General features: G+C 48.1%; 3 protein-coding genes across 3 annotated transcripts; 2 read left to right on the top strand and 1 right to left on the bottom strand.

Moving 5' to 3' along the window:
* Positions 1 to 10,913: 10,913 nt before the first annotated feature.
* Positions 10,914 to 11,689, bottom strand: P884DRAFT_259714 (uncharacterized protein). Its single transcript, XM_069441376.1, has one exon. The coding sequence runs from the start codon at positions 11,529 to 11,531 to the stop codon at positions 10,968 to 10,970; it is 564 nt and encodes a 187-aa protein (XP_069297664.1). The 5' UTR covers positions 11,532 to 11,689; the 3' UTR covers positions 10,914 to 10,967.
* A 2,457-nt stretch (positions 11,690 to 14,146) lies between these two features.
* On the top strand, positions 14,147 to 17,817 carry P884DRAFT_243614 (uncharacterized protein; the record flags this gene model as incomplete). Its single annotated transcript, XM_069440329.1, has 5 exons — positions 14,147 to 14,273; positions 14,455 to 14,693; positions 14,758 to 15,050; positions 15,129 to 16,616; positions 16,691 to 17,817. The coding sequence occupies exons 1-5, from the start codon at positions 14,220 to 14,222 to the stop codon at positions 17,815 to 17,817; spliced, it is 3,201 nt and encodes a 1,066-aa protein (XP_069297663.1). The 5' UTR covers positions 14,147 to 14,219.
* A 1,404-nt stretch (positions 17,818 to 19,221) lies between these two features.
* Positions 19,222 to 22,117, top strand: P884DRAFT_307532 (uncharacterized protein; the record flags this gene model as incomplete). The annotated part of the gene is made up of 4 exons (XM_069445137.1): positions 19,222 to 19,820; positions 19,950 to 20,715; positions 20,813 to 21,963; positions 22,023 to 22,117. The coding sequence occupies exons 1-4, from the start codon at positions 19,298 to 19,300 to the stop codon at positions 22,115 to 22,117; spliced, it is 2,535 nt and encodes an 844-aa protein (XP_069297662.1). The 5' UTR covers positions 19,222 to 19,297.
* Between the last annotated feature and the right edge of the window lie 2,833 nt (positions 22,118 to 24,950).

Below are 24,950 nucleotides of genomic sequence, written 5' to 3'. Positions count from 1 at the left end.
AGAGTATACATCCTAAAGAGGCTAATAGGCGTCTAGAAAGTGGTAAGGTCCCTGCTCTGCTTGTCTAGGCTGACTTGGTTATATCTAGAGAAGAGGTCTAAGAGGGAGATAATCTTATAACCCCTAAAGTCTTTACTAAATTCCTCTATAGCCGGCAGTATAAACGTGTCCTATATAGTTATAGCGTTAGCCTTCTAGGTATCATTAATTAACCTAAGATTACTGTCCTTTTTAAGCACTAGGAACTAGTTATTCCTATAGCTCTTATAACTAGGCTTAATAATCCTATACTAAATTCTCTACTTTAGGAGTTTAATAACCTTTGGTATTAACAGCTTTGGAATAGGAATGCTCTTTGACTACTATATTATATAGGGGATAGTCTAGATAACCTAAGGAGGAACAATGTCTAGGTAAATCCGTCTATATTTAGTAAAATCTTATGTTAGAGCTACTTCCTAGTTCCGTAGGATATATACGAAGAGTTTCTTCTCCTAGTTAGATAGAAAACTATCTATAGCTATAAGAATCTTCTTAAGATACTTATCCGTTAGCCTAGTTCTAGGCTTTAGGTCCGAAAACCGTAATATAATAAGGCTATCCTACTTCGATTCGAATTTTATTTTCTTAGTAGCTTCTTCTAGGTATCGCTCTCTCTAGTTAGGGTTACTATCGGGCATTAAGCTATCGCTAATAGCTATATCTATAGGATAAACTTTCCTAGCTATAGATTTTTATATAATAAATGTCTATACTTCTTGTAGGCCTTTCCTAACGTCTGATATAAGTTTCCTAAGCCCTCTCTGTCTGTCTAGATAGCTAACGTCCTCTATTTTAGTCTCCGTTTTCTAGTATACTTATATTAAGGTGTCCTATTTAGCGAGATAAAACATTAAAATTTTAGTAAGCGTATCGATAAGAGGTAGATAAGAAATCCTTAGTACTATATTAAAAATGGCTTCTCTAGCCTAATTATCAAGAAATCTAAGTAGAATTTTACTATCCTAAATGTTAGTAAAGGCTAGGGTAGTGGTAATAGTTATTACTAGGCCCTAAAACTCCTCCCTTAGGAGTTAATATTTTCTTTTAAATATTGTATAGGCTATAGCGTCTAAGATAACTAATACCCTAATCAATTTATTCCTAATAATAATATTTACTATAACTAGACGGCTAGTATTATAGTTAAATATTAGGCTTGTATTATAGATAAATGGTATACCTAGTAAGATTTAGTAGCTACTAGTATCCCTATCTAGGATAAAGAAATACTCCTAGATTAAGATTACTCCTAGAATAATTATACTAATAGTTTCCCTAGTAAATAGCCTATTATTATAGAGGCCCTTCGAAATTATTGCTATCGATTAGATAGGGAGATAGTATTTCTAGGCTAGGCTAAGGGTAATTATATTATATTTAGATCTAATGTTAATAAGGGTAAGTACCTTCTTACCCCTAAGGTCCTTAAAGTTATAATATAGTATTAGTAGGGTATATATCTATATAAGTATACCTATCTAGATCTTCTAACTAGCTAAAAGCGTATAAATCGGCGCCTTAAAGCTAGTTTCGATTTCCTCTGAGTCTAGCTAGTCTTGCCATCTAATAAGGTATTTGCTCTAGAATCTATTAGTAGCTACTACCTACTAGCTATCACTAGTAACCCCTAAAAATGCTAGAACTATAATTACAGACTCTTCCCCCTTATTACTACTCCATCTATCTAGATAGCTAAGATTAGTCCTAACCTCCTAAGGACGCTCGTTCCTCGCTAGCTTTGCTACTATTAGATTATCTAGGTAAGGGACGGCTAAGCCCTTATATTTAATAACCTCCTACGGATTCTTATAGTCTTATTTTAGAAAAGCAATTAGGGCATTTCTAAACGCTAGAGAGATTCTAAGCACCTTATTAATAATAAGGGTCTTAGCTTATAGAGCTTTATTAACTAGTATTACTATATTATTAGCTATATTCTCCTAGTTCGATTTCGCTTTCTCCTTAAACCAGATAGCTTATTTCCGTCTAACTAGAAGGATAGCATCCCTACTTATAGGTTAATTCGCCCCCTTAGCAGCTAGTATACCCCCTTAGCTAATAGGGTCAGACTTTAGCAGCCCTTCCGACGATAGCGCTCCTAGATTCCTCTTTACTATTAGGATAGTCTTACGCTTACTCCCTTCCTTTGGTTAGATAGTATCCTATATAGGTTCGTCCTCTATTTCCATAAAAAGCCACTTTATAGGTAGTACTCCCTAGACTATTATTATAGCCTCCCCTTTACCGTTAGACATATCTTCACTATCTATTTCTAACTCGATAGTACTAAATGTCTACGTCGCTATCTGGTTAGAAGGAGACATACTCGTTAATAACTCTTTATAATCTATAGAGAAGCTAGGGGTATCCTTCTAAGATACTATCTATTTTACCTACTAGATAAGTATCTATCCTCCCTACTTATAATCTATCTAGAAATTGATTTCTCTAGCCTTAGTATAATTATAAATAGACTCTAAAGAGGACTATTTAGAGTTAGTAAGGCAGTTAAGAGATATCCTAACTACTTCTAGTATCTATAATAAGGTTTAAATCTAGATAGTACTCCTAACTACGTTCCTTCTAGTAAGCCTCTATAAACCTCTAATATAGCTCCTAGCTAGGAAGGTCTAGCCAAAGAGATATATAGGTATAAATAATATATTATTAAGTTCCTTGATTAGCTATAGTAGCTATATCTTCCCTAAGGATTTTAACTCTCTAGCTCTTAGGGAGACTTAGGTCTCTCCTCCCTAATATCTATTTAAAACCAAGCCAGTAGATAAGCCTATTATAGATATTCTCTATAAGGATAGGATAGCTATAGGCAAAGTATATCTAGTTACTATAGTAGTAGTACCCTTAAGGACTTATAAAGGTCGGACCTAGCCGGTATCTACTCTTCTTTCTTTACTAAGACTCTTATATAGTAGATAGGAAGGTCTAGATTTCCTTGACCTTATCGTCACTTAGGTCACCTATCTAGTTATAGATATACCTAGCTCTATTAGAGCCCCTTTAGCTAACTTTCCCTCTATTAATCTAAAGCTTATATAGCACGTCTATAAGCCTATTAATAATCTTATCGAACGTATTATCCCTCTAAACAGATAGTACTAAAGAACTTTCCTAAGTCTAGGGAGTAGTTAAGCCCTTCTTAACAGGCAGGCTTACCTATAGCTTTACCTCTCTACCCTTCGGATCTAGTTTATAGTAGACTAACCTAGTATTAATACCCTTATATAGGCACTCCTATATAAAGTTATAAAACTCCTCCTATTCTATATCATTAACCTGTATATCTCCTCTCTTATAGACCTAAAGACTAGTCTAGAGGGTAGGTAGGAATCAGTCCTATACCTTCTAAACTGTAGATAACTAATAGACCGCTTTCTTCTTCTTAGGCACTCTAGTAAGTAAGACGTTAATATACTCTAGGTAATTATAGATAGACTTGGCCAAATCTATATACTAGGAATCTAAAAGACGCTCTAATTCCTAAGTAGAAGTCTCCTATCAGGAATCATTCCACTTCTAATACTCCTTAATAGTAGCCTCGAACGTAGCCTAGTCCTTCTTCTTTACCTCTAGCTACTAATCTAGAATCTCTCGAAGGTCATCTATATACTATTACTCGAAGTAGGAGATCTTATCTATATTATCTCCTCTAAAGATCTTATACGCCTTTATAAAGCACTCTAGGTACTTAGTAATATTATAACTAGAGAAGAGTCTAGGTAATCCCTTATCTATAGGCAAAGGGAATATAACCTAAATAACTTTAGTAAGTCTATCTATTATAATATCTACTTAGCTATAATATTAGACTTCTATATCGAAAGTAAGGTTTCCGAACTTAGCTAACTATAGCGATTTTAATAGCATTCTCCTTAAGGAATTCTTAATATATCTAGATATAAGAGGTATAAGAAGTAGTATTTTAGGTTATAAAGTCTATTAAACTAATAAGAAGAGAGGTTATAGTAATTACTATCCTTGATTACGCCTTCCTATTTAGGTTACTTCCTTAAAGGTGATTTTGCTTCCTAAATAGCTAATCTAAGAAGTCCTCCTTCCTTCCTTTAAGTCTTCTTACTATAGTTATAACTAAAGCTAGAGTTAATCTACCGTCTTTAGCCCTTCTAAATATACCTAGCAAAGCCATTCCTAACCCTTCTAATAAGGAACACTCTATAATACCCTAGCCCCTATAGCTAGAGATCCTAAGATAACAAGATAGATCTATACTAGCCTGCTAAAGAGTAGCGGTATATAGGCAGAAATAGTCCTACTAGCAAGGGCTAATACTAAGGTAACTAGGGTTAAGATAGCTACTAGACTCTCCTCTAGTATCCTTATAACTCCGGAAGCTCGTTCCTTAACTCCGAGCAGCTCTAACTATACTAATCGATCTTTCGAAATCTCTATCCCTCTAGACAGATAGCAAAGTCGCCTAGTCTTAACATTTTGTCGCTTCTCCTACTACCGCTAGTAGTATTACTATATTAGGGCAAGAGTAGCCTCTTAGCCTACCGCTAGATATATCGATCTCTTAGCGCCTATATTCGCCTTTCTTAGTTTCCTAACAAATTTGCTATACACGCCTCTATATATATATCCTCGCTCTTCCATCGCAAACGTTACTATCTGCTGTTCTCGAGGTCTAGTAGTCTAGTTTAGACCTAGAGCTAAGCTCTTCCCCGATTAAGCCTCCAAAAATATAAACTAGTGCCAGCCTCTCCTAGTAGTAGTTATATACCCCTAAGACTAAACCTCCGTCTGGTCAGATAGAGAGGAGTGCTAGCTCAAAGTGTCTAGTGTATCTAGGTACTCGTAGATATAGTAGACAAGTCTAGCCTCCTAGATAGCGGTTACGATAGATGCGGGGATAGCGATAACGATACCCCTCTAGGCAGATGTAAAAGAGTCTACCTATATAGAAAAAGATAGCTAAACTTATAAGTGAAAGAAGAATCTCATTATCGTATAAATAATACTATAATAGTAGCCTACTAGTATTATTGTTAATCTATTCTATAAAAATTGTCTGTTGTCCTTGTTGTTGTTCCCTGGCACCTCCTAGATAGGTACCCCTTATTTATGTCTAGTGTATATATAACTTGTTCGGAACCGGAAAAACGAATCTATAACCTATGCCCCTCTGGTTATACCGAGAGGTTTCTACCCTAGTCTACTATAACATTTATAATCAGAGTAAAATGGTATAATATAAGCTATATAGGCTACTTTAGCTACTACTAATAGCTGACAAACCCTAGAGTTTAGTTATAATAGACTTTATTATAAAGCTACTAAAATCTAAAGATATGGCTATAGGAGTAATCTATAATAATATTCTTACTATAGTAGATCGCCTAACTAAATAGGTATACTTCTTTCTATATAAGGAATCCTAGATTGCTAAATAACTAGCAGATATGATCTATTAGCAAGTCGTATTAGTATACGCTTGGCCGAAAGAATAGATTACTAACAGAGATATAAAGTTTGTATCGAAGTTCTAGTAAGCGTTAATATAACGATTAGGCGTCAATAGCAAACTATTAATAGTATATTACCTATAAATAGACAGACAAATAGAACGACTAAATCAAGTTATCAAGTAATACCTCTGTACTTATATTAACTATTAGTAAGACAATTAGGTTATACTATTATTAATAATATAACTTGCCTATAATATAACGCTAATAGAAATGACTAAAGTTATACCGTTCTTTACGAACTATAGATATAAAGCAGACCTTAAGCAAGGGCTAGAGGTCATAATATCAAGAGTAATAGTCAAAGCAGAACAAATATATATACTATATAAGAAGCTTAAAAAGGAACTCGAGTTTGTTAGAACCAGAATAAAGAGCTACTATGATAAATATAGGCTCGAGGGACCTTACCTAGAGAGGGGAGATAAAGTCTATCTAATTATATAAAACCTACAAACCAAACGACTAAGTATAAAGCTAGACTTTAAGAAGGTCAGACCCTTCGTTATCAAAGAACAAATTTCGACATCTAACTACCGACTATTGTTACCGTCATCTATATAACTATAGACGGATGTTTTTTATATTTCGCTCCTCGAACTAGCACCAAAAAACGCCAAGGCTATTATATATATCGAAGTAGAAGACAAGGAAGAAGAATAGGACGTCAAAGAAATTCTAGATTTATATATTATTAATAGGGAACTATAGTATCTAGTCAAATAGCTCGATTTTGGACTAGAAGATAACTCCTAGGAACTAGTCAAGAACTTAAACTACCCTAAGAAACTCGAATAGTTCTATTGGCAGAACCTAGATTAACTAAAGGCAAAACCAGGACAGAATCGAAGATAGCGCTCTAGTTAATAATATTAACGTTACTATTAAGCTATATACCTAGAACTACCCCCGATTCCTACTACTCTACCTCTTCTAACTTATCTAAAGATATAAGACCCTAGTAAACCATCTCCGATCCTCAAGATAATAACGATCGCTTTTGACGACGAATACGGTCTAAACGAGCTAAAGACTTGTCTAGACGACGCTATACTTTTACTAATGAATTACGATTGGTATAAAGAGCTTCCTTAGCATCTTATTCTAATCGGTCGAGGCGCTTTAACTTATCTGTAATATAGGATACTATAAAAGTTAATATAGAAAAAATATACTAATAAGGGAATATAGACAAGACAAGACTAGAACCCTAGAACTGTTATACGACCTCCTATAACAAACGTACTTACCATAACAAGAAGAACTCTCTATTATATAGTAGCAAAGGCTATAAGAAAAACAATAGGAATAAGGTATCACTTCAAACCCTAGCTCGTTAATAGTAGTAGCTAGGGCAATACGCTCCTCGGTCTTTATAGACCTCTTTATCGAATACTTTACTATATGAGACATGTTATTAGCAATATACAAAGGAAAGGAAGAAATATAGGAGACAACTTACTAAGGGATGACGGCACTATTTGAAACGGCCTAAGATAGGCTTTCGGGTCGAAAGCCTTAAAGGAGGGGTATCGTATTATGGATATATATATATAGGATGCTGCCTAAGCCGCCTCCCCTAGTAGGCTAATAGGATAGTAGGTATAAACGGACTAATTAGGAAAGGATTACGCTTAGTAAAGTGATCTATACGCTATAGGATCATTACTATAGCTATGATCTAGATGGTAAAGGATCACTAGGTAAAGAGTAATCCTAGGGTTATATATATATATAGATAGTCACTTGTTATAGTAGACTCTAGGAGTTTACTAGTAATAGTAATTATAATTACAGTACTCCTAATAGTATTATATTACTATAAGAGGCAACTCTATTATTATAAACCCTTTGGCTTCACTAAATCCCTTAGATAACCTATATACTTGTCCCGCTTTACCTACCTTCGTCTAAATCCTTTTAGAAGAAGTCTAAGTTAGGTTCGTCATAGGTAATGATTGGATTTCCTACGTTCTATGATATCCCTATAGGTCGCTTCTAGCCTAGCCGAGGCCTAGAATAGGTCTATTATAGAAGGCCGGCTACGTTGGTCCCCTTAGGGGGCCCTAGTGACCTGGCTATATAGCGTATATAGGTCGAGGTCCTACTGGTCTATAAGGCTAAGGAGGTCCCTAGCCCCTAGGCTAAGCCTATTAAACAGGTCCCAGACCGGGTAGTAGAGGTTGAAGTCGCCTATAAGGACTAGGGGGTAGGTTGGCCGAGGTAGGGCTAGTAGGTCCTATAAGAGGGCCCGCTCCCCCTTATTATTATAGATTAACTAGAGCTCGAACCCCCTCTCTCCTAGGGTCAGAAAGGTTACCCTATACTAGTTCTCCTCTACTAAATAGTCCTACTAGCTAATCGAGAACCGTTTGGCTACTAGAATAGCCGCTTTACCCTTAGGCTTATAGACTAGATAGTATTTCGAAGCTTAGGGGTAATATATTAACCCCGTAAACCGGTTAATCTATAGTTCCTAGATAGCTAGTAGGTTATATTTAGCCTCCTCTAATAGGCTCTCGAGGGCCTATTTATTATCTTAGGTATTCTACTAGAGGATCTTAACTTACATTCAAGGTAGCTAGAGTAGAGGACGAAGGTATAGTAGTAGTAGGCTCTTTAGCTATTATCCCCTCGGCTGGTTATAAGAGGGAGGGGGCTCTAGGCTATAGAGAGGAGATACGGGTCTGTTAGGCGTCAAATAAGGCACTCCTAGCCGCCTGTTAGGCTAGGGTAGGCCTCCTATAGGGGCATTTAGCCCTGGTTTGGTAGTGGTCGTCGCCTTCCGGCTAGCTACTAAACTCGATAGCTATCTTCTAGTGTAATTACTCTAGTAGTTAGAAGGTCTAGGGTCTATATTGGTAGGCCTCCCTAGCCCTCTCCTAGGCTTCGGCTTTCTTTGGGCAGCCCCTATGCCAGGTAGTATAGGGGCCCCTATAGGCCGTATACCTACAAGGGAGTTAGCTAGAGTAGGTAGGGCACTAGGCCTCCCTAGTCTTCCCTCCCTCCCTATAGGCCTTTATACTATAATGGCTATAATAGGCCAGCTACTAGTAGTACCACTAGGTATAGCCGAAGCTCTAATACCTATAGTACTACCTTAGCTCTAGAGTATCCTAGTAGGGTTTATAGTCTAGTACCTAGGTATCCTAGACTATACCCTCGTTATAGGCCTTCTAGGCCTCTTCAAGGTCCTATAAGCCTAGGAGTACTATAGCCTACTTCCTTTATAGGCTCTTTAGCAGCCAGAACTTGACCGTTTTAATCAAGTATAGGCCTATAGCCCCCTTAAAGTCTTATTCGCTAACCCCCTATAGCTCCTCCTTCCGGACTCCTTTAGCTAGGACTATATAGGCCCTACTAACCTCCCTAGCCTCCTCTCTAAAGGCTATAGCTACCTATTGCTTATTAGCTAAATACTAATCCTTAGTAGCCTTATCCTTAAAGACTGCTACTATATCCCTACTTAGGAGCTTCCTAGCCGCAATAGCTCCCTAGCGGCTAGAGGCTCTATTAACTGCTTAGACTATCTCGGCCAGGGTTCAGGCTTTAAGGTCCTCCCGTAGGCTCGTGTTCCGTATCGTAACCTCCTATAAGGCCTATAGCGGTACTGCCTTAGCCGATAGTAAGCCTCCTTAGGGGCCTGTTACCCCCTATTACAGCCCTATAGCCACCTATACCTAGGTAGGGCAGGGGGTAGCCTTAAGGGCTTCTTTAAGCCCCTTTTTAACTTCCTTAGCTATAAGTTCCTATAGGTTTAGAACTAGGCCTATAATAGTAGTTATAAGGCCCTATAAGAGCCTATTGGCAAGGTCCTATACCTTACCCTATTTAGGGCTTGGTATAAGGTCGACTAATTACATAATAAGACCCCTTAGTTCCTTAATATCCGGGGTAGGGCAGGCCTATAGTAGGCCCCCCTTCGATTGGCTCGAAGCTATATACCTCCCCACTTAGTAGCTTGGCGGTAGGCTTTAAAACGATATTACATTTAGGGGCACTAGGTAGTCTGTACGGTGAAAATTTGACAGTCGTACGAGGTATGGTCGGATTACGGTCGGGTCCGGTTCCTACGCCTGTGATGCCTGTTGTACACCCGCAATGGCTCGCGTGTAGTTGAAAGTGGTGCCGTTGGATAGCGTTTTTCGAGAGCTTCCTAGCGATGGTAGTTTTGTATGTTTTGGTAGGGTATTCACAAAGATGTAAGAGAAGCTTTGAGGTTTTTCCTCTTATGCCTAGATTATGCCTATTATTAGTAGGGTTATACCTATTAGTGCCCTAGTATAGGCTCTCTAGCTACTATAGCCTAGTAATAGGTATAGGTTAGCTTATATTTGTAATACTCCCCTAGAGGGAGCTATAGCTAGGAAGTGCCCCTATAAAAGACCTTATAAAACCATTATAAAGCTAGTAGTGGCATTGCTAAATAGGAAGGACTTAATTCTACTCTAGAACCTAACTATAGATAGGAAATAGGAGGATATAAATAATATTATAATATTATAATAATGTTACTATTTTTAATTATAATATTAATATAGAAAGAAAATATAATTTGTAAGCTATTTATAGCTATAGTATAGGCACTACACTTTTCCTTCTAGGCAAGGGACTTAATATAGTATATATTTATAGATATGTCTTTTATATAAGGTTAGATTAGATAAGCCTCTATAGGTCCTAGCTTTGTAAGTAAAGCCCTCTTTATACCTACTCTCTTCTTATACCTAGCTATAGGGCCATATTATAGGATTTAACCACTAGTAGATCAGATCTAGCTAACCTACTAACAGGGATAACAAGCCAGGGTTAACATATATTTAGATAGCACCTCTAAGTGCCTCTGGCACTTAGATAATCAATGCATTTTATCACCACTTCTGTAGACCCGTACTAGTTGGTCCAGGAGTGCCGCCCACGGCGCGAAGACCGCCGTGGTGTCGTATTATTGCAGCCTTTCTGAACTGTAGCGATTTGCAGCCACCGAGCTGTAGCAGGCCGGCTTATAGGAACCTACAAGAGACAGAGACATCGAACTATTGAACTATCTTGATTTTACTATAACCACTGTATTCCATCGCCTCGGTTCCGGTAGATCTGATTTTGGTATTTTACCTGTGGCTCTGAAGCCATAGGTAAATGATCAATAGTAGCTAATACCTAGCCGTGAGGAGGCCTGGCCTGCGTCCTTAACCCGTGTCCATTTAGCCCCCAACCCCACTAATAATTATTACCCGGACTTGCGGGACTCGTTGCTATGATTATTCGCCCATCCCGGGCAGCCTGCCGCAATGCGCGAAGGACAACAGCCGTCAAATGATACGTCACTCAAGGCAGACTCCCCAACCCCTTCCCCTAATTACCCGAACCTTCTCAATCCTCGCTCTCTCCCGCCCACCACAGCACAGAAAACAACAATGGTCATGGGTACCTCCTCACACCGACAATCTCCTCCTTGCTCGTCTGCGAATACGTCGTCGTGTACCTCGGCGTAGGCGGGAACCACACCGGCGGCGGCACCGTCGTCCACGTGCTGCTAGCCGCCCGAACCCGGCCGCCTCCGCCGTCGTTGTCATCGTCGCCGTAGTAGTAATAGTAGTAGCGGCGGTGGTGGCGGTCGTACTCCCGGGCGTCGCGCCTCCTCTGGCGCAGCTGCTGCCGCCGGCGGAGGGACAGGAAGCAGCACGTGAGGAGGATGACGAAGGCGAAGCCGAGGATGGAGCCCAACAGGGCGCCGAGTTGCTTCGAGGAGAGAGTGGTGGTGTTGGTGGTGGTGGAGGGGACGGCGAGGTCTGTCGTCGGTGCTGCGGCTGCGAGCGCTGGTGGTGTAGCGGAGGCGTCGGTTGGGGTTAGAAGTAGAAGGTCTGATGGCGCGTCGCCGAGGGTGACGAAGGCGGTGATGGTCGTGGAGGGGCGCGTGATTGTTTGCGTGATGATTCGGGTGCGGACCTCGAGCACGCGAGCTGCCGGGGCCGTCACCTCCATGATGCTGTTTCTGATGATGTTGTCGCCGTCGGGTTGGGTGTTTCGAGCTGTAAGACCATGGTGAGGGGTCTCTAGTTTGCAAGGACACAAAGTCGGCAGGAGAGGGACCACTTCCAGAGGGGGATGGCTTTATGAGGGCCCATGGTTATTGCGTTCAGGGTCGATAACTACCTAGTAAGATCGGTATGCAGGACGTGACTATGACTGATCCGACTCGCCAAGATCCCGTCCTCCTGCATCGAGGTCATCTGCACGCCCTATAAGCAGGCCTATCAAGAAGGAACTACGCGTAAGGCAACCGTGGAATGAGCCCTAACCCAGTCAGTTGCCTTATCTCTCAGTCAAAATTAGGCTGCAACAGCCGTTTTAGCTTGCATTCCTGGCAGCGGCCCCCGCCCCATTTTAGTGGTTCGAGTGTCTGTGGTTGGGTGGTCTCCGGCCAACGGAGACTGTCCGGCTGATACCTGAATACAACATTCCGGCATCGCTGATGGTGTGCAGGTCGAGTGGGACGCAGACCGCCATGATCCATCATGGGTCCATAGGGAAGAACGGTATTATCGCATCTGCACGCCTGGACGCTCATGCACGCACGGTGCAATAATAGGTACCTTACCTTACCCAAGGCAGGCACTCAGAAGAGGCTTTCGCAAAGAATCCTAATCGATCGATCTAATCCCAAACTTTCGCATGGTAATTACAAACATTGCGGTCTACACGAGCTAGTTGCTGTTTTCGGAAAGAGCTCAGGCCTTGGGAAGGGACGTCACCTGTACCGAACGCCAAGCCAGCTCTGATTGGCGATGATCAATGAGGGTGGGTGTAACCGGTATTTTGTCTCAAATAACCAAACACCCGTGACACTTTTGGGCGAGCAATCAATTCTGTGGAGGGAGCAATTCTGGTCGTATGTGTCTTTGCAGTAGAAGTCTTTGGAGCTGGCCTATTTCCGGAACAAGCCCCCATTTCAAGTGAGAGGACGCAAATCAGCTTCACCCGCAGGATGATGGAGAAGGTTAAGTTGGTGTCGTTCCCTCGGGTTACATACCGTACCTAGGTATGCTGCAAGCGAGGAGTCATGTGGTTGCGAGAATAGCCTGACAACCAACAAATGTTGGCCATCCTCCCAAGGAGACGAGAGTGAGATTTTTGATTCGCTAATAAGGTAGTTGGGTATGGGATGATAGACCCGGGAGCGTCAGGTACTTTAGTTTCGCGCTGCCGATGTGCAATCATATAGGCCATAGCACCGCAGAACTGCGTGCTAGCAGACAGTCGTTGTGCTGGGCACGTTGTTCAGGTCCCTCGCAAAGACTCCTCCTCCTGAGATTAATGGTTCCCTCGTTAGGCACTGCTCACGTGAGGGAGACAGACAATCTTTCCAAACCCGGGTTCCAGTTGTTTGGATCCTAGGCGATCGGGTAGGTGGATGTGTAGCTACATCATAACAGATCCTTTCGGTACATTTTTCTTATCAAAAGATCTGAAAACTCTAATACAAGAGCAAAACGACTGATGTCTCGCTTCTCGAGCCTTTGTTGTTGGAATGAACCGTGTCCTGCTCCTTTGTATGATAATAGGCCGGCCCACATTGTATCAAATCCAGATCTGTCGGTTTCGGGGTCTAAAGGTATAGCCTCCTTACTTTGGCCGGTCACCGGCATCTTTCTTATTTTTTCCTTTTTTTTTGTTTCTCAAATCCCGAGGACGAGGTTCATACTAGATTAGTAAACACACGGATTTCATGCCGTATCTAGCCCTAACCCTGATGGTTCCTTTGTTAAGTGCATTCTGTACGTCAGTACGGTAGAAGTAACCCTGAATGGGTCAGGTGCGGTAGTGTATTGTAGGTAGGCAGCTATGGGTTAGGCGGGCCCGCCTAAGTTTGAGGCGGCGGGGTGTTAGCGTGTAGTGGTCAAGCGTGTCCAGATTATCACCAAGAATCTGGCCGTCAACCCCAGGGCTACAAATTGAGAAGAGATCGGCGAAACAAAGCAAGCTGTTCGAACCGGGCTTGCAGGTTAACGGAGCGAATGGCGGACTCCATGCATTGCATCTGTGGCGTTGTGCGCTGAGCATCATTGGTGCCTCAATGTTAGAAACGAGGGGAAGTGGAATTCCATCGCTGATCATCTGTGATGGCAGAGCCGTTCTGAACATCCTAGGGGTACGAAGTGATGGCCTGCATCAATATGATGATGCCTTGCGAATTCACCAGGAGGAGCCATGTTTCCTTTTTTTTTTTTTTTTTTTTTTTTTTTTTACACTAGTACTCCGTACCTGACGATGCATTGGGCAGCATCTGGCGCATTTGCATGGAAGACTACGGGACCCTTGTCTTTCAGGTAAGATTCCACTCCGCGGCTGATGATCCACGCAGCCCACTAGATCGCGCTAAGAGCTCCAGGGTCGCCAAGTCAGGGACCTGATTGGCAGTCAGGCGCTTGGGGAAAAATGAGACATGCCCAAGTGGCCGAGAACCCACGAGGGTTCCCGCTCAGCCGAGTCCACTCTCCCCTGGAGCGGAGTGGAGCGTTTCCCTTTCCTCCCCCGACCATCTTTCCGATCTTTTGGGTTCGCTGCGCTCTGAAAGACGTGAACTTCGATCTGCGGTCAACAACTGTCAATATCGGCCACACCATGTCGCAGCCGACTTTCAACGAATCTCCGTCGTGATTGCAGAGCGAGATGATGGACTGGTTTTCCCACCTCACCCATCTCGAGAGGAGAGTGCTCGGCATTGTACGTTTTGCCATTGGTTAAATATTTCGAGGCATCATTCGGTTCACCTTGGGGGAGACTGTGGGTGTGAGAGGGAGACAGCGCAAGGCAGAGAGTTGGATCGCGGAGATGGACTGAATTTGGATGATTCTTTTTTTTTTCTCCTCCTGCGGTTCCCGGTTGCTGACTGCGGGACCGACAGAATGAGAGCGAGGACGGGAGAATCGGTTCCGGGCGCGACGATAGCGACGGGGGTGGCACGCTCATCAATTTCAACCCGGTCGAGGACGACAAGAAGTCGGCATCTCTGTCAGCCCTGGCAAGCACCTTTATTCCGGTATTGGTTTACTCGGCCGTTTGCTTTCTCGTCTTCTTTGTCTTCCGCCGGAAATGCCGCCGCGTCTACGCCCCGAGGACGGTGCCGTCCCTTCGGATGCCAGAGTATGTCCTACCCCTATGAACGACTCTCCCGACTGTCTAAGTCGCTCATGAAAGATTGTCGTAGGGACCCAAGCCCTGAGCTCCCTGACGGCTGGTTCAACTGGGTCAAGCCTTTCTTTGCCATCAAAGACGACTACATCCTCAACAACTGCTCGCTTGATAGCTACTTCTTCATCCGTTTCCTCCAGAGACTCTCCATTATTTGTCTTGCCGGGGTCTGCATCGTCTGGCCTGTCTTGCTGCCCATCAACGGTACCGGCGGCAGTGGGTTGGCAGAGCTCGATTCCCTGACGATTGGAAATGTTAAAGTTGGCAACAAGCTCTACGCCCATGTTTTTGTGGCATGGTGCTTTTTTGGTCCGTAATCGACCACGACGCCTCGAATTAATTAATATTTGATGATATGCGGCGGCTGACTTCTGACTCGCGATGCAGGCTTCGTCCTTTACATGATCTGCCGCGAGTGCATCTACTATGTCAACCTCCGGCAGGCATATCTTCTCTCGCCCAACATCGCGAAGCGGCTGTCCTCCAGGACGGTGCTGTTCACCTGCATCCCGAAACCTTACGTGGACGAGGCGAAGCTCCGGAAGCTGTTCGGCGACTCGGCAAGGAACGTCTGGATTGTCAAGGACACAAGTGCCCTGCGTGCCCTTGTTGAGGACCGCGAAGAAACTGCCGACCGTCTCCAGCAAGCAGAGGTGCGATTAATCAGATTAGCAAATGCCGCGCGCCAGAAGTACATCAAGAAGAACCCCGGGGCTTCCTGTTTGAATCCCCACCACAACGGCGAGGTCATCTCGTCAATTGCATCGCAGATCGATCCCGAGAAGGGACAGGGGATAGAGACGGCCGCCAACCTTGCCCAACCTCGAGCGTCGGCCCCGGACAGCCTAAGCTCGGAAAAGGGGGCAGACCCGGAGTACACGCACCCATACGGCCTCGACCCGTCCCTGCCCGATGTCAGAGGCTCAGTGGCTGCTCTCTGGATACCGGCCCAATCGCGGCCACACCATCGGCCACTCACCAACTTTGGTCGTCGGGTTGACACCATCCGTTGGACGAGAGCGAGGCTCAAGGTGCTCAACAAAGAGATTTGGCAGCTCCGCCGGCGGTTTCGCAGAGGGGACGGCTCTTCTCTCAACGCCGCTTTCATCGAATTCGACTCGCAGACCAACGCTCAGGCAGGCTTCCAGATACTAGCTCACCATCAGCCACTGCACATGTCGCCCTGCTACATCGGCCTCCAGCCCGACGAGATTATCTGGAGCGCACTGCGGATCAGATGGTGGGAGAGGATCATGCGCCGCTTCCTAATGATGGGTGTCATCACTGCCGCCATCATCTTCTGGTCGATCCCCGCTGCCGCCGTCGGTATGATAAGCAACGTCAAGTCGCTAAGCGAGATGCTCACCTTCCTCTCCTGGATCATGCTCCTCCCCGGCCCCATCTTGGGTGTCATTCAGGGCCTGCTGCCGGCCCTGGCGCTGTCGTGGCTCATGGCTGCCGTGCCCTGGATGCTCAGAGGCTGCGCCAGGGTCGCCGGCGTGCCCTCCCATGCGCTGGTCGAGCTGTACGTGCAGCACGCGTACTTCTTCTTCCAGGTCCTGCAAGTATTTCTGATTACCACGCTTACCTCGGCGGCCTCGGCGGCCGTCTTCGAAGCCATCCAGAACCCGTTGCATATAACAGACATGCTGTCCGAGAACCTCCCCAAGGCGTCCAACTTCTACCTCTCGTACATTCTCATCCAATGTCTTGCTGCTGGCGCCACGAGGCTTGCCAACTTCGGTGACCTCTTCCAACACGAGCTTATCGGAAAGACGACGGCGAATCCGAAGCGGCGGTTCTATCGCTGGCGCAAGCTCCGCAGGATTCATTGGGGAAGCGAATTTCCGCGGTTCACCAACCTCGGTGTGATCGGTCAGTTGAGCTTTTTTTTTCCCCTGCTCTCTACGAAAAACAAATATGCGACGCTAACTGCGCTTTTTGATTAGCCATCAGTTATTCCTGCATTGCCCCTCTGATCCTCGTCTTTGCGGGGCTCGGGATGTTCTTCATCAGCTACGTCTACCGCTACAGCTTGATTTACGTCTGCGACCCTGGCCACGACACCAAAGGGCTCTTTTATCCTCGCGCCCTGATGCAGCTCATGACGGGGCTGTACATTGCCGAAATCTGCCTCATCGGCCTGTTTGCTCTCAAGAAGGCCATCGGACCGCTCCTCCTGATGGTCATGTTCCTAGTCTTCAGCGCGCTCGTGCACATCTCACTCAACGAAGCCGTCACGCCGCTCCTCAACAACCTTCCCCGCACACTCGCCTTGGAGAAGGACACTGGCCTCGTTGCCGAAGACGAGCAACCAGGCGACGATACCGCCCTGCCGACGCCGCTACGGCCCACCGGCGACCTTGCGGCAGACTACTACAACATGGCGGACGAGAACTCCGACTCCGATTCGCTGCCGGGTGGTGCCCACAACGACAACAACGAGGACCACGGCCTTGACACAGATATCCAGCTCCGTGGCATCGAAGGTGGCAGCAGCCTCAAATACCAGCTGACCGAATGGGCCAAATCGCGTCTCAAATCCGCCCTTAACCCTAAGAAGCTCATCACCACCAATAACAACAACAACAACAACAGCGGCAACGGCAACGGCAACGGCAACAGCAGTAGCCAAGGTGACCCCTCAGCCAGCGGACTTACCCGCATCCTGACGTACATCAAGCAGTCGATCACGCCGGACCCGTCGCGGCCGCCGAACGCGCTCCTGACCTTCCTGCACCCGGAGATCTACCAGTCCTTCCGGGTGCTGCAGCAGAGGGTGGACCCGGGCCCGTCGTCGGCGGAGGCGCTGGAGCTGCCGCGCGACTACGCCAAGCGGGCGTACTGGCCGCCCGAGATGTGGACGCCGGCGCCGCGGCTGTGGCTGCCGCGGGACGAGGCGCGCGTGTCGCGGCAGGAGGTGGCGCACAACGCCGGCTGCGTCGGCGGGGCCAGCGACCGCGCCTGCCGGCTCGTCATGTCCGACAAGATGTGGTGGGGGGCCGGGAAGAGCAGGATCGAGTGCGAGATGGAGAACAGCCCGCTCTGGGAGGGGGAGAAGAGGTGGATCTTTTGATAGTATAGGCATTTAATGCTATAATTAATAACGGTTCTCTCTTCTATTTTTTTTCTTTTCTTATTGTTCTTTTTTTTTTTCTTGTCCTTTCTCCCTTCCTCTCCTCGTGCCCCCGTTTCAGTAAGCTACCATTATTTGCACTATTTAATTGAGGGCCGAAGAAGGCAAAAATCAGTTCGCATGGTAATTAACTGAACTGGAGTGTTGGATATTAGGGGCCAAGAGTACTGGCTAGGGGATCATCAAGGCTTGATAGGAGTACTAACTACCGGGTCCACTAGAATTTCTATGGCCGGCGTTTGGGTAAAGATAGTGCATGGCGAAGCCGTAATGATAATTAGGACAGGCTCGTTTGTGGCATGTCTGGTTAGTCAGATTCGTTTCTCCACTAATGTCACCTATCTCGTACATACATATACATAGTATACGACGGCGGCTGACCTTTATTACACTAGATCCCTCAACGGTGGAGATTCGGGGGCGGCGCTGTTTCGGCCAACCCGCTCGTCTCGAACGCCGCCGCAATGCCAGGGGGGTTCAGCCGCAAGACAGTGTGGCGGATGCACATCTGCGGCACGGCCACCACGTGTTTCATCTCTTGGGAGCAGCTCTGCAAAAAAGCACGAACTTCACCCGAGATGTTTCCCTCGCTCGCCTCCTCGAGTCTCCCGGATGTTCTGGTCTAGGGAAGCTTCAGCCCTAGGGTTTCATATGTTTCCAAACCAGAGCTTTTTAGGCGCCTAAGTCCATGTTAGAGTCGAACCCGGCCGCGATATGGGTTGGTAGTATTTCTACTCTTAGAGTCGGTGGACTCAAGAGCCTTGAGACAGCAGATGACCGGGAACCCGCCGACGGGTGCCTGCAAACTTGACCCGGTGCCGCAATATTTTGTGGTTGAGAGTGGAGTGCTATGTAAGATCAGGGAGAGGAGGATCTTGGCAGGCAATGAGCGGACAGACCGCGCCCACTTTGAATTATTACATGTATGGAGTATCACTTATACGAATGTAATAATTAGTCACATAGTTCTCGGGTGCTCTTTGCCCGAGATACGCTATCATACGGCCGAGGACGACGGCCGGCCGGTCATTGGTCTTGAAACTACCCGTTTCAGATAGCATCCTGGTGGGGTCCAATTCGTATCTCTCTTCCAGAAAAAGGAAGATACCTAGTGCTTGGCCATCATCCTGTGCCAACGGACTTGGCCTAGTTGCTGCTTTTTTTTCCCCCATTGAATCACCCTACCTATGAAATTATCACAAGCTCGGGACTAGTTTGGCTGCTGTACCATGACAGAGTCCGAGTCGACTTTGAGTTCCTGAGCTGGCATGTATATCTAAACCACCTTCCCTCCCCCTCCCTTTCCCTCTCCCCTTCACTTTCTGGGTGTGCCACTCTCCCGTGATTTCTCTTGACATAATTACCACTCGTCTCCGACCTGATACCGCCATCGCAGCTACAGCTCTCCGAAGTCGTCATCATGGAACCCATCAGCATTGCGTCCACCTTCGCCACGCTCATTGGCTTTTCTATGCAGCTGTATAGTGCGTGCAAGGACTATGTCGACGCCGTGCGGGGTGCCTGTCCGAATGATATCAAGCTCATTCTCGTCGAGACGAGCAGCTTGACCGCCAGCCTGCAGGCGGCCCAGGACCTTCTCCCGGCCAGCAACGGGCCAGAGGGAGATAAGGAGAAACTTGAAGAATCTCTGAGGGAGTGCAGACATTGCATCGAGCAGTTGATAAAGATGGTTCCAAAACCCATGTTAAAGGCCGAAGAAAAGAAGCTCTCTAAAAAAGAGAAGGTCGACTTATTCTTGAAGATCCTCTCTTGGGGTCCAAGCAAGAAAGATACCTGTGCCACGCTGCTCAGGTCCATCAACATGCACAAAGCAACTATCATCTTTCATCTCACCGCCGAGATAAGCCGCGACGTCAAGAGGATCGGCCAGGAGGTGGGAAGTGTCAAAACGTCTGTCCAAGACATGCAAGACAAGCTAAGCGGTTAGTGAGCCCCCTTTCCCTTCTTCCCCCCCCCCCCCCCCTCCCTCTGAAAAAGCACCATGTCGCCGACCGGATGACAGCAACTGACGGCTCTGTCTGTTGCGTTCGTTGTCTGTTCGAGAGGGACAGCCAACGAACGAGCCGAGATCTGCATGTGGCTCGAGCAGGTCAACCCCGCGCGGAACCACAACAGCGCCGGCGAGGTGCGCGAGAAGGAGACGTGCCGTTGGTTGTCCGACACAGATGAATGGAGGAGCTGGAAGGACGGATCCGGGTCCGGGTCCAGGCTCCGGCTGCTCTGGATCCACGGCGTCCCCGGCGCCGGCAAGACGGTCCTCGCCCACACCATGGCCGAGGAGCTTGCCTCGGAGTCGAGATCCGACGGGCAGCTGGGCTTTGCGTACTACTACTGCTCTTACGCGCGGAAGCGGGACGAGACGGCTCCCTTCCTGGCCTGGGTCGTGAGCCAGTTCTGCCGCCAGGCACGGTTCATACCGGCGACTCTCCGCGAGCAGTACGAGAGAAGACTCGAGCCGAGCATTAAGGACCTGTTAGCGCATCTTGAGGCTGTGCTGAATCGCTTCCGCCGTGCCTACGTGGTGGTTGACGCCGTCGATGAGAGCACCAAGCACGAGAACCTGGTCAACGCCCTCTGCATCCTCGGATCGGACGCGCGGTTTGCCAAGCTGCGCCTCGCCATCACCAGTCGGGAGATGCAGGATATCAAGGCCGCTTTCCAACACCGGGCCATTGCTCTGCCCATGGCCAACGGGGGCGTCAAGGAGGACATCCGACGATACGTCGAGTCGAAACTAAAAGAGCGGCCGTATACCCGCTGGAATCAACAGCTCCGGGATCGGGCTGCCCATCTCGTGCCGTTTCGGGCGGAGGGAATGTAAGCCAAGCCAAGCCAAGCACAACAGGAGGGCGAGAGACCCCTTAGCTGCTCTAATTAATACCAATGTTCCCGGCTGACGTGCAAAACATGACAGGTTTCGCTACGCGGCCTGCCTGCTCGAGCTCCTGGCCAAGTGCGGCGACCCCGGGGCGGTCAGTCAGGAGCTAAATCGGCTTCCGGTGACGCTCGACGCAACATACGTGCGCATCCTCGAGATGATCGATCACAGGTCCATCGACCAGTGCGTCCGCGCTCTCGCTCTCACCATGGCCGCCATCGAGGACACGGGCCCGATGCGGGCGGAGAACCTGGTGGCGGGGGTGACGGGGGGCGCCCGAGAGAGCTTCACCACCGTCGAGGATATCTGTAACGACTGCATCTGCCTCCTCCGGCTCGGCAGCGACGGGAGGGTCGAGTTGGCACACTACACGGTCCGCGAATTCCTGGGCTCCGGCCGGCTCCCGCAACACCTGCGCGCCTTTGCCCTCCCCGAGGAGAAGGCGAGGCATGTGTACCACAAGACGCTCATGTCGACGGCCGTCAAGTTCTCCGGCACTCCCAACGTCCGGACCATGCGGCAGGACGACTACGGCAACCCGGTCGAGTTCCACCTGTACGCCGTCTGCCGGACCCGGGTGGCCATGTTCTGGCACCGAGAGGAGCTCGCGTCGGACCCGGAGACCAGGAAGATGCTCATCGACCTCCTCAACCCTTACGCTGCTTGCTACCCCGGCCTGCAGCTCCTGGGCCAGGACGGACATAGCGACAGCGCCCACTACCACCTGTTCGAGTGGCTGACCCGGTTCAATCCCCACGCGGAGGGCGCCGAGAGGACCGCTGCCCATCTGACCATGATCGCGAGCATGGGCAACCCCAACCTGCTGACCACCTTCCTGGGGTCGGTAACGGGGGGGGACAAGCAGAAGGCGGCGGCCCTGTTCAGCACCGAGATGCAAGTTCTCCTGCCCGCCCAGTGGGCCATTTTCCGCAAGACCGGCACGTACGACCAACACCCCGAGCGCGTCACCGTGCTGAGCCTCTACGAGCAAGGCCGGGCGCGCGGCTACCATACCGACGAGGTGCTCAAGATGCTCCGCCACGCGTTGCCCTCTCACCAGCCCGACAAGGAGAGCCGACCCGGCGCGGGACGCAGCGGATCGACGAGCTCCTCCTCCCATCACGGCACGACGGCGACCGCCACGACCACTTCCGCCAAGGGAAAGGCGTTGCCCAGACAACAGGGCGGTCACCGCCCCGGCTCTTCCTCCTCCCCGTCCCATTCCAGGGCCCCGTCCCGGCCCCAGGACCGTCCGAGCTCGACAAGCTCTCAGCCGCACGCACCGGCGGCTCCCCCGAGCAGGACGCCCGGTGCTACTACTACGGCGACCGGCGGCGGTAGAGGCGGCCCGGCTCGCGGTTCGACGAGCGGGCGACCCTCTTCAGATCCCGCCGCCGCCGCCGCCGCCCGCGGCGCGTCGACCGGAAACTCCCGGCGATAATAAAACGTGACGGCTCCGAGGACAGCGGGAGAGCGAGGAAGGCAGTTTTTTTTTTTTTTTTTTTGTTTTTTTCGCATTCGTTTTGTGTCTCTGCTCGGCATCGAGCTGCCCCGTTCACCCCCTTCCCCTTGGTTTTTTTGTATTTTTTTGTTTTTTTTTTTTTTTTGTTTTTTTCTTGTTTTTGTTTTTGTTTTTGTTTTTTGCTTCCCCTCCCCCCACCTCCCCCAAAAGACAAAACAACATTGGAAACGAGAAACATTTAAGCGGCCGTAGTGATTGGTAATTGATGCCTTCATCTCGCAGGGCCCGTTGGCCTAATTACTCCTGCTCTGACTGCTCTGACTGATGTCATTTACATCAGCATCGAAGCAATGACGTTGCCACCCTCTCTCGTGGTACTTCCGACGTGTTGAGCTCCTTGCGCAGTTGCTGTCTAGTGACGCGAGGCTCTGATGGACGAAGAACCAGGAGAGACGACGGGAGCCCCAGGTGTGGTGCCATAGACGCGATCGTGAACAATCTCAGGGAGATGAACGTGCTGGGAATATCTTGGGGCATGGATAGGTAATTGGATCGTTCCGAGAGTCCCACTCACTAATTATAAGGGTGATATGCCCTCGAGATACTCGGCCCTTACAATACTATGTGTTTCTTCTTCAGGTTTGATTCTGCTCCAGGAAGTCCATGCCGCTTGAAAGGATGTGCTATAGGAAAGTGTTGCCTTGCCACTCGATAACGTTTGATGGTATTAATGATTAATTAGGTCCTGGGAAGAAGTATTAAGTGGTAGGAGAGAGAGCCCTAACTACTCCCTATTCCTCAAAGAACAAATACAAGGGAGAGAAACGAACAAAAAGCCCCATAAGAGGAGCGATGCCTAATTAGGATCGCTAAAGCATCACGTCGAAAACTCTCTCACCTCACACGCCGGCCCTAATTAACCTCCAAAAAACGCCTGACTGCGTGCGACTCTCGCGCGCAGTCTGGTAATCGGTCAACATTATCATCATCATCAGTCCCCACCAAACTCCGCCTCTCTTCACGAGGTTGCCTCTTCTCTTCTCGCATGGTCTCCTCCCCTTAATCCCCCCCTCCCCCCCCCCCCCCCCCCCCCCCCCCCCCCCCCCCCCCCCCCCCCCAACCCCCCGGGGGGCACATTGCAGGGCGCAGAATATCCGACAAACATCTGACGGACACCACGTGCTCTCCATCTCGCAGTGGTGTCGCACACATGAGCCTTGCATTCTGGCACGTCTGGCAGCCGCGGTGGTCTCTCGATACTACTCCTTCCGTCTTGCCTGGCAGCTGCTCGTGGCAACGGACCAAGCAACCCCCCCACTCCGCACTCCGCACTCTGGTGATTGTGATGCCCGTACCTCTACCGGGCTACACAGTGTCCCGAGTCGCTGGTCCATTCTTTCACTGGGGGTGTAGTAGCTATGTGGGTTGTCGTCCATTGGGTGCTTCAGGATGTGGCAAGAGGAGTAGCGAACGAGACAACCGAGACAGCGGTGTAGACGTGCGTATGAACATAAGGGTATGACCGGGGTGATGTGAATAACGAATAGGAGAATGGGAAAGTGTCGTTGTTGTTTGGTGGCTGGATCGGTTCACTTGGCTGGTACGCAGCTGTCTCAGTTGATGATGCACCCTCATGATGACAACATCTCGTGAGTAGATAAGCTTGCACGCGAGAGTACAGTATGTCTCGAGCCTTCTTCGAGTCGACCTCCGAGACTGCCTCCGTACCTACTACCCATAGGTCTCCTGCCTGGAAAAGAAATCATACGATTGCCCGGCTCAGTCAGTCCCTCTTTCTGCGTAATTACTGGGCCGAACAGGTCTAACCGCTGGGGTATGGATATTCACATCTTTCGTGTTCTTTTGTTTGTTTTAAGAAATGAGACCAAAGGGAAAGCGAAAGAACAACGATAGCGATTAATTACCGATCAGCGCTTGTTTAGTCCACCACGGTTCACCACCCGCCGTAAAACCAAGAAGGCCTCCTTCCATTGCGCCAGCCCCCCGACTACGCACTAAGGGGTAGGCCAAGTCCTATGTCGACTTAATGCTCCCGGCTCCCCTCATCTCTGAACAACCCCATCTACGCTTTACACTGCCGTGGCACAAACAGGTCCATGGGACCACGGGCACCCGACCCTTCCAACACCATCCCATCCCCAAGCCGACACAAAAGCTCGGTTGCGGGTATGGCGATGCCCGGTTGTTAGATAGTAGTAGTAGTAATATTGACTGGTGCTGGCATCGCGGCTTTCTGATCGGTTGCCTCAAGCAGGCAAGGGATTGTTTCGAGAGCTGTGCTACAGCTCGATGGCTGCAAATGACTACAGCTCGGACAGGCTGCAAGATACGACACCACAGCGGTATTCGCGCCGTGGGCGGCACTCCTGGACCTACTGGTACGGGTCTGCAGAAGTGGTGCTAAGATGCGTTAATTCTTCCAAGTGCCAGATGCACTTGGGGATGCTGTCTAAATACATGTTGACCCCCTGGCTCATCATCCCTGTTGGTGGGCCAGTCGGATCTGACCCACTGACAGCTAGATGCTGTAACAAGCTGGCAGCGGAACTAGCTGATGTTCGGGTACGGTAGCGGCCCCGAGGGGGGTCGGATTTTATGTTTGTCCATGTCATAATACCTTAAAGCCCATGCCATGTTATGTCATGGTGCCATGGCGCCCTAGGACCCGTGGTCCCCGAGAATCTAGGCTTA

Source organism: Thermothelomyces heterothallicus (assembly GCF_042370625.1).
Source record: "Thermothelomyces heterothallicus CBS 202.75 unplaced genomic scaffold P884_scaffold_11, whole genome shotgun sequence".
NCBI lineage: Eukaryota > Fungi > Ascomycota > Sordariomycetes > Sordariales > Chaetomiaceae > Thermothelomyces > Thermothelomyces heterothallicus.
The sequence above is the reverse complement of the archived record's forward strand: the minus strand, read 5'-3'. Positions and strand labels throughout refer to the sequence as shown.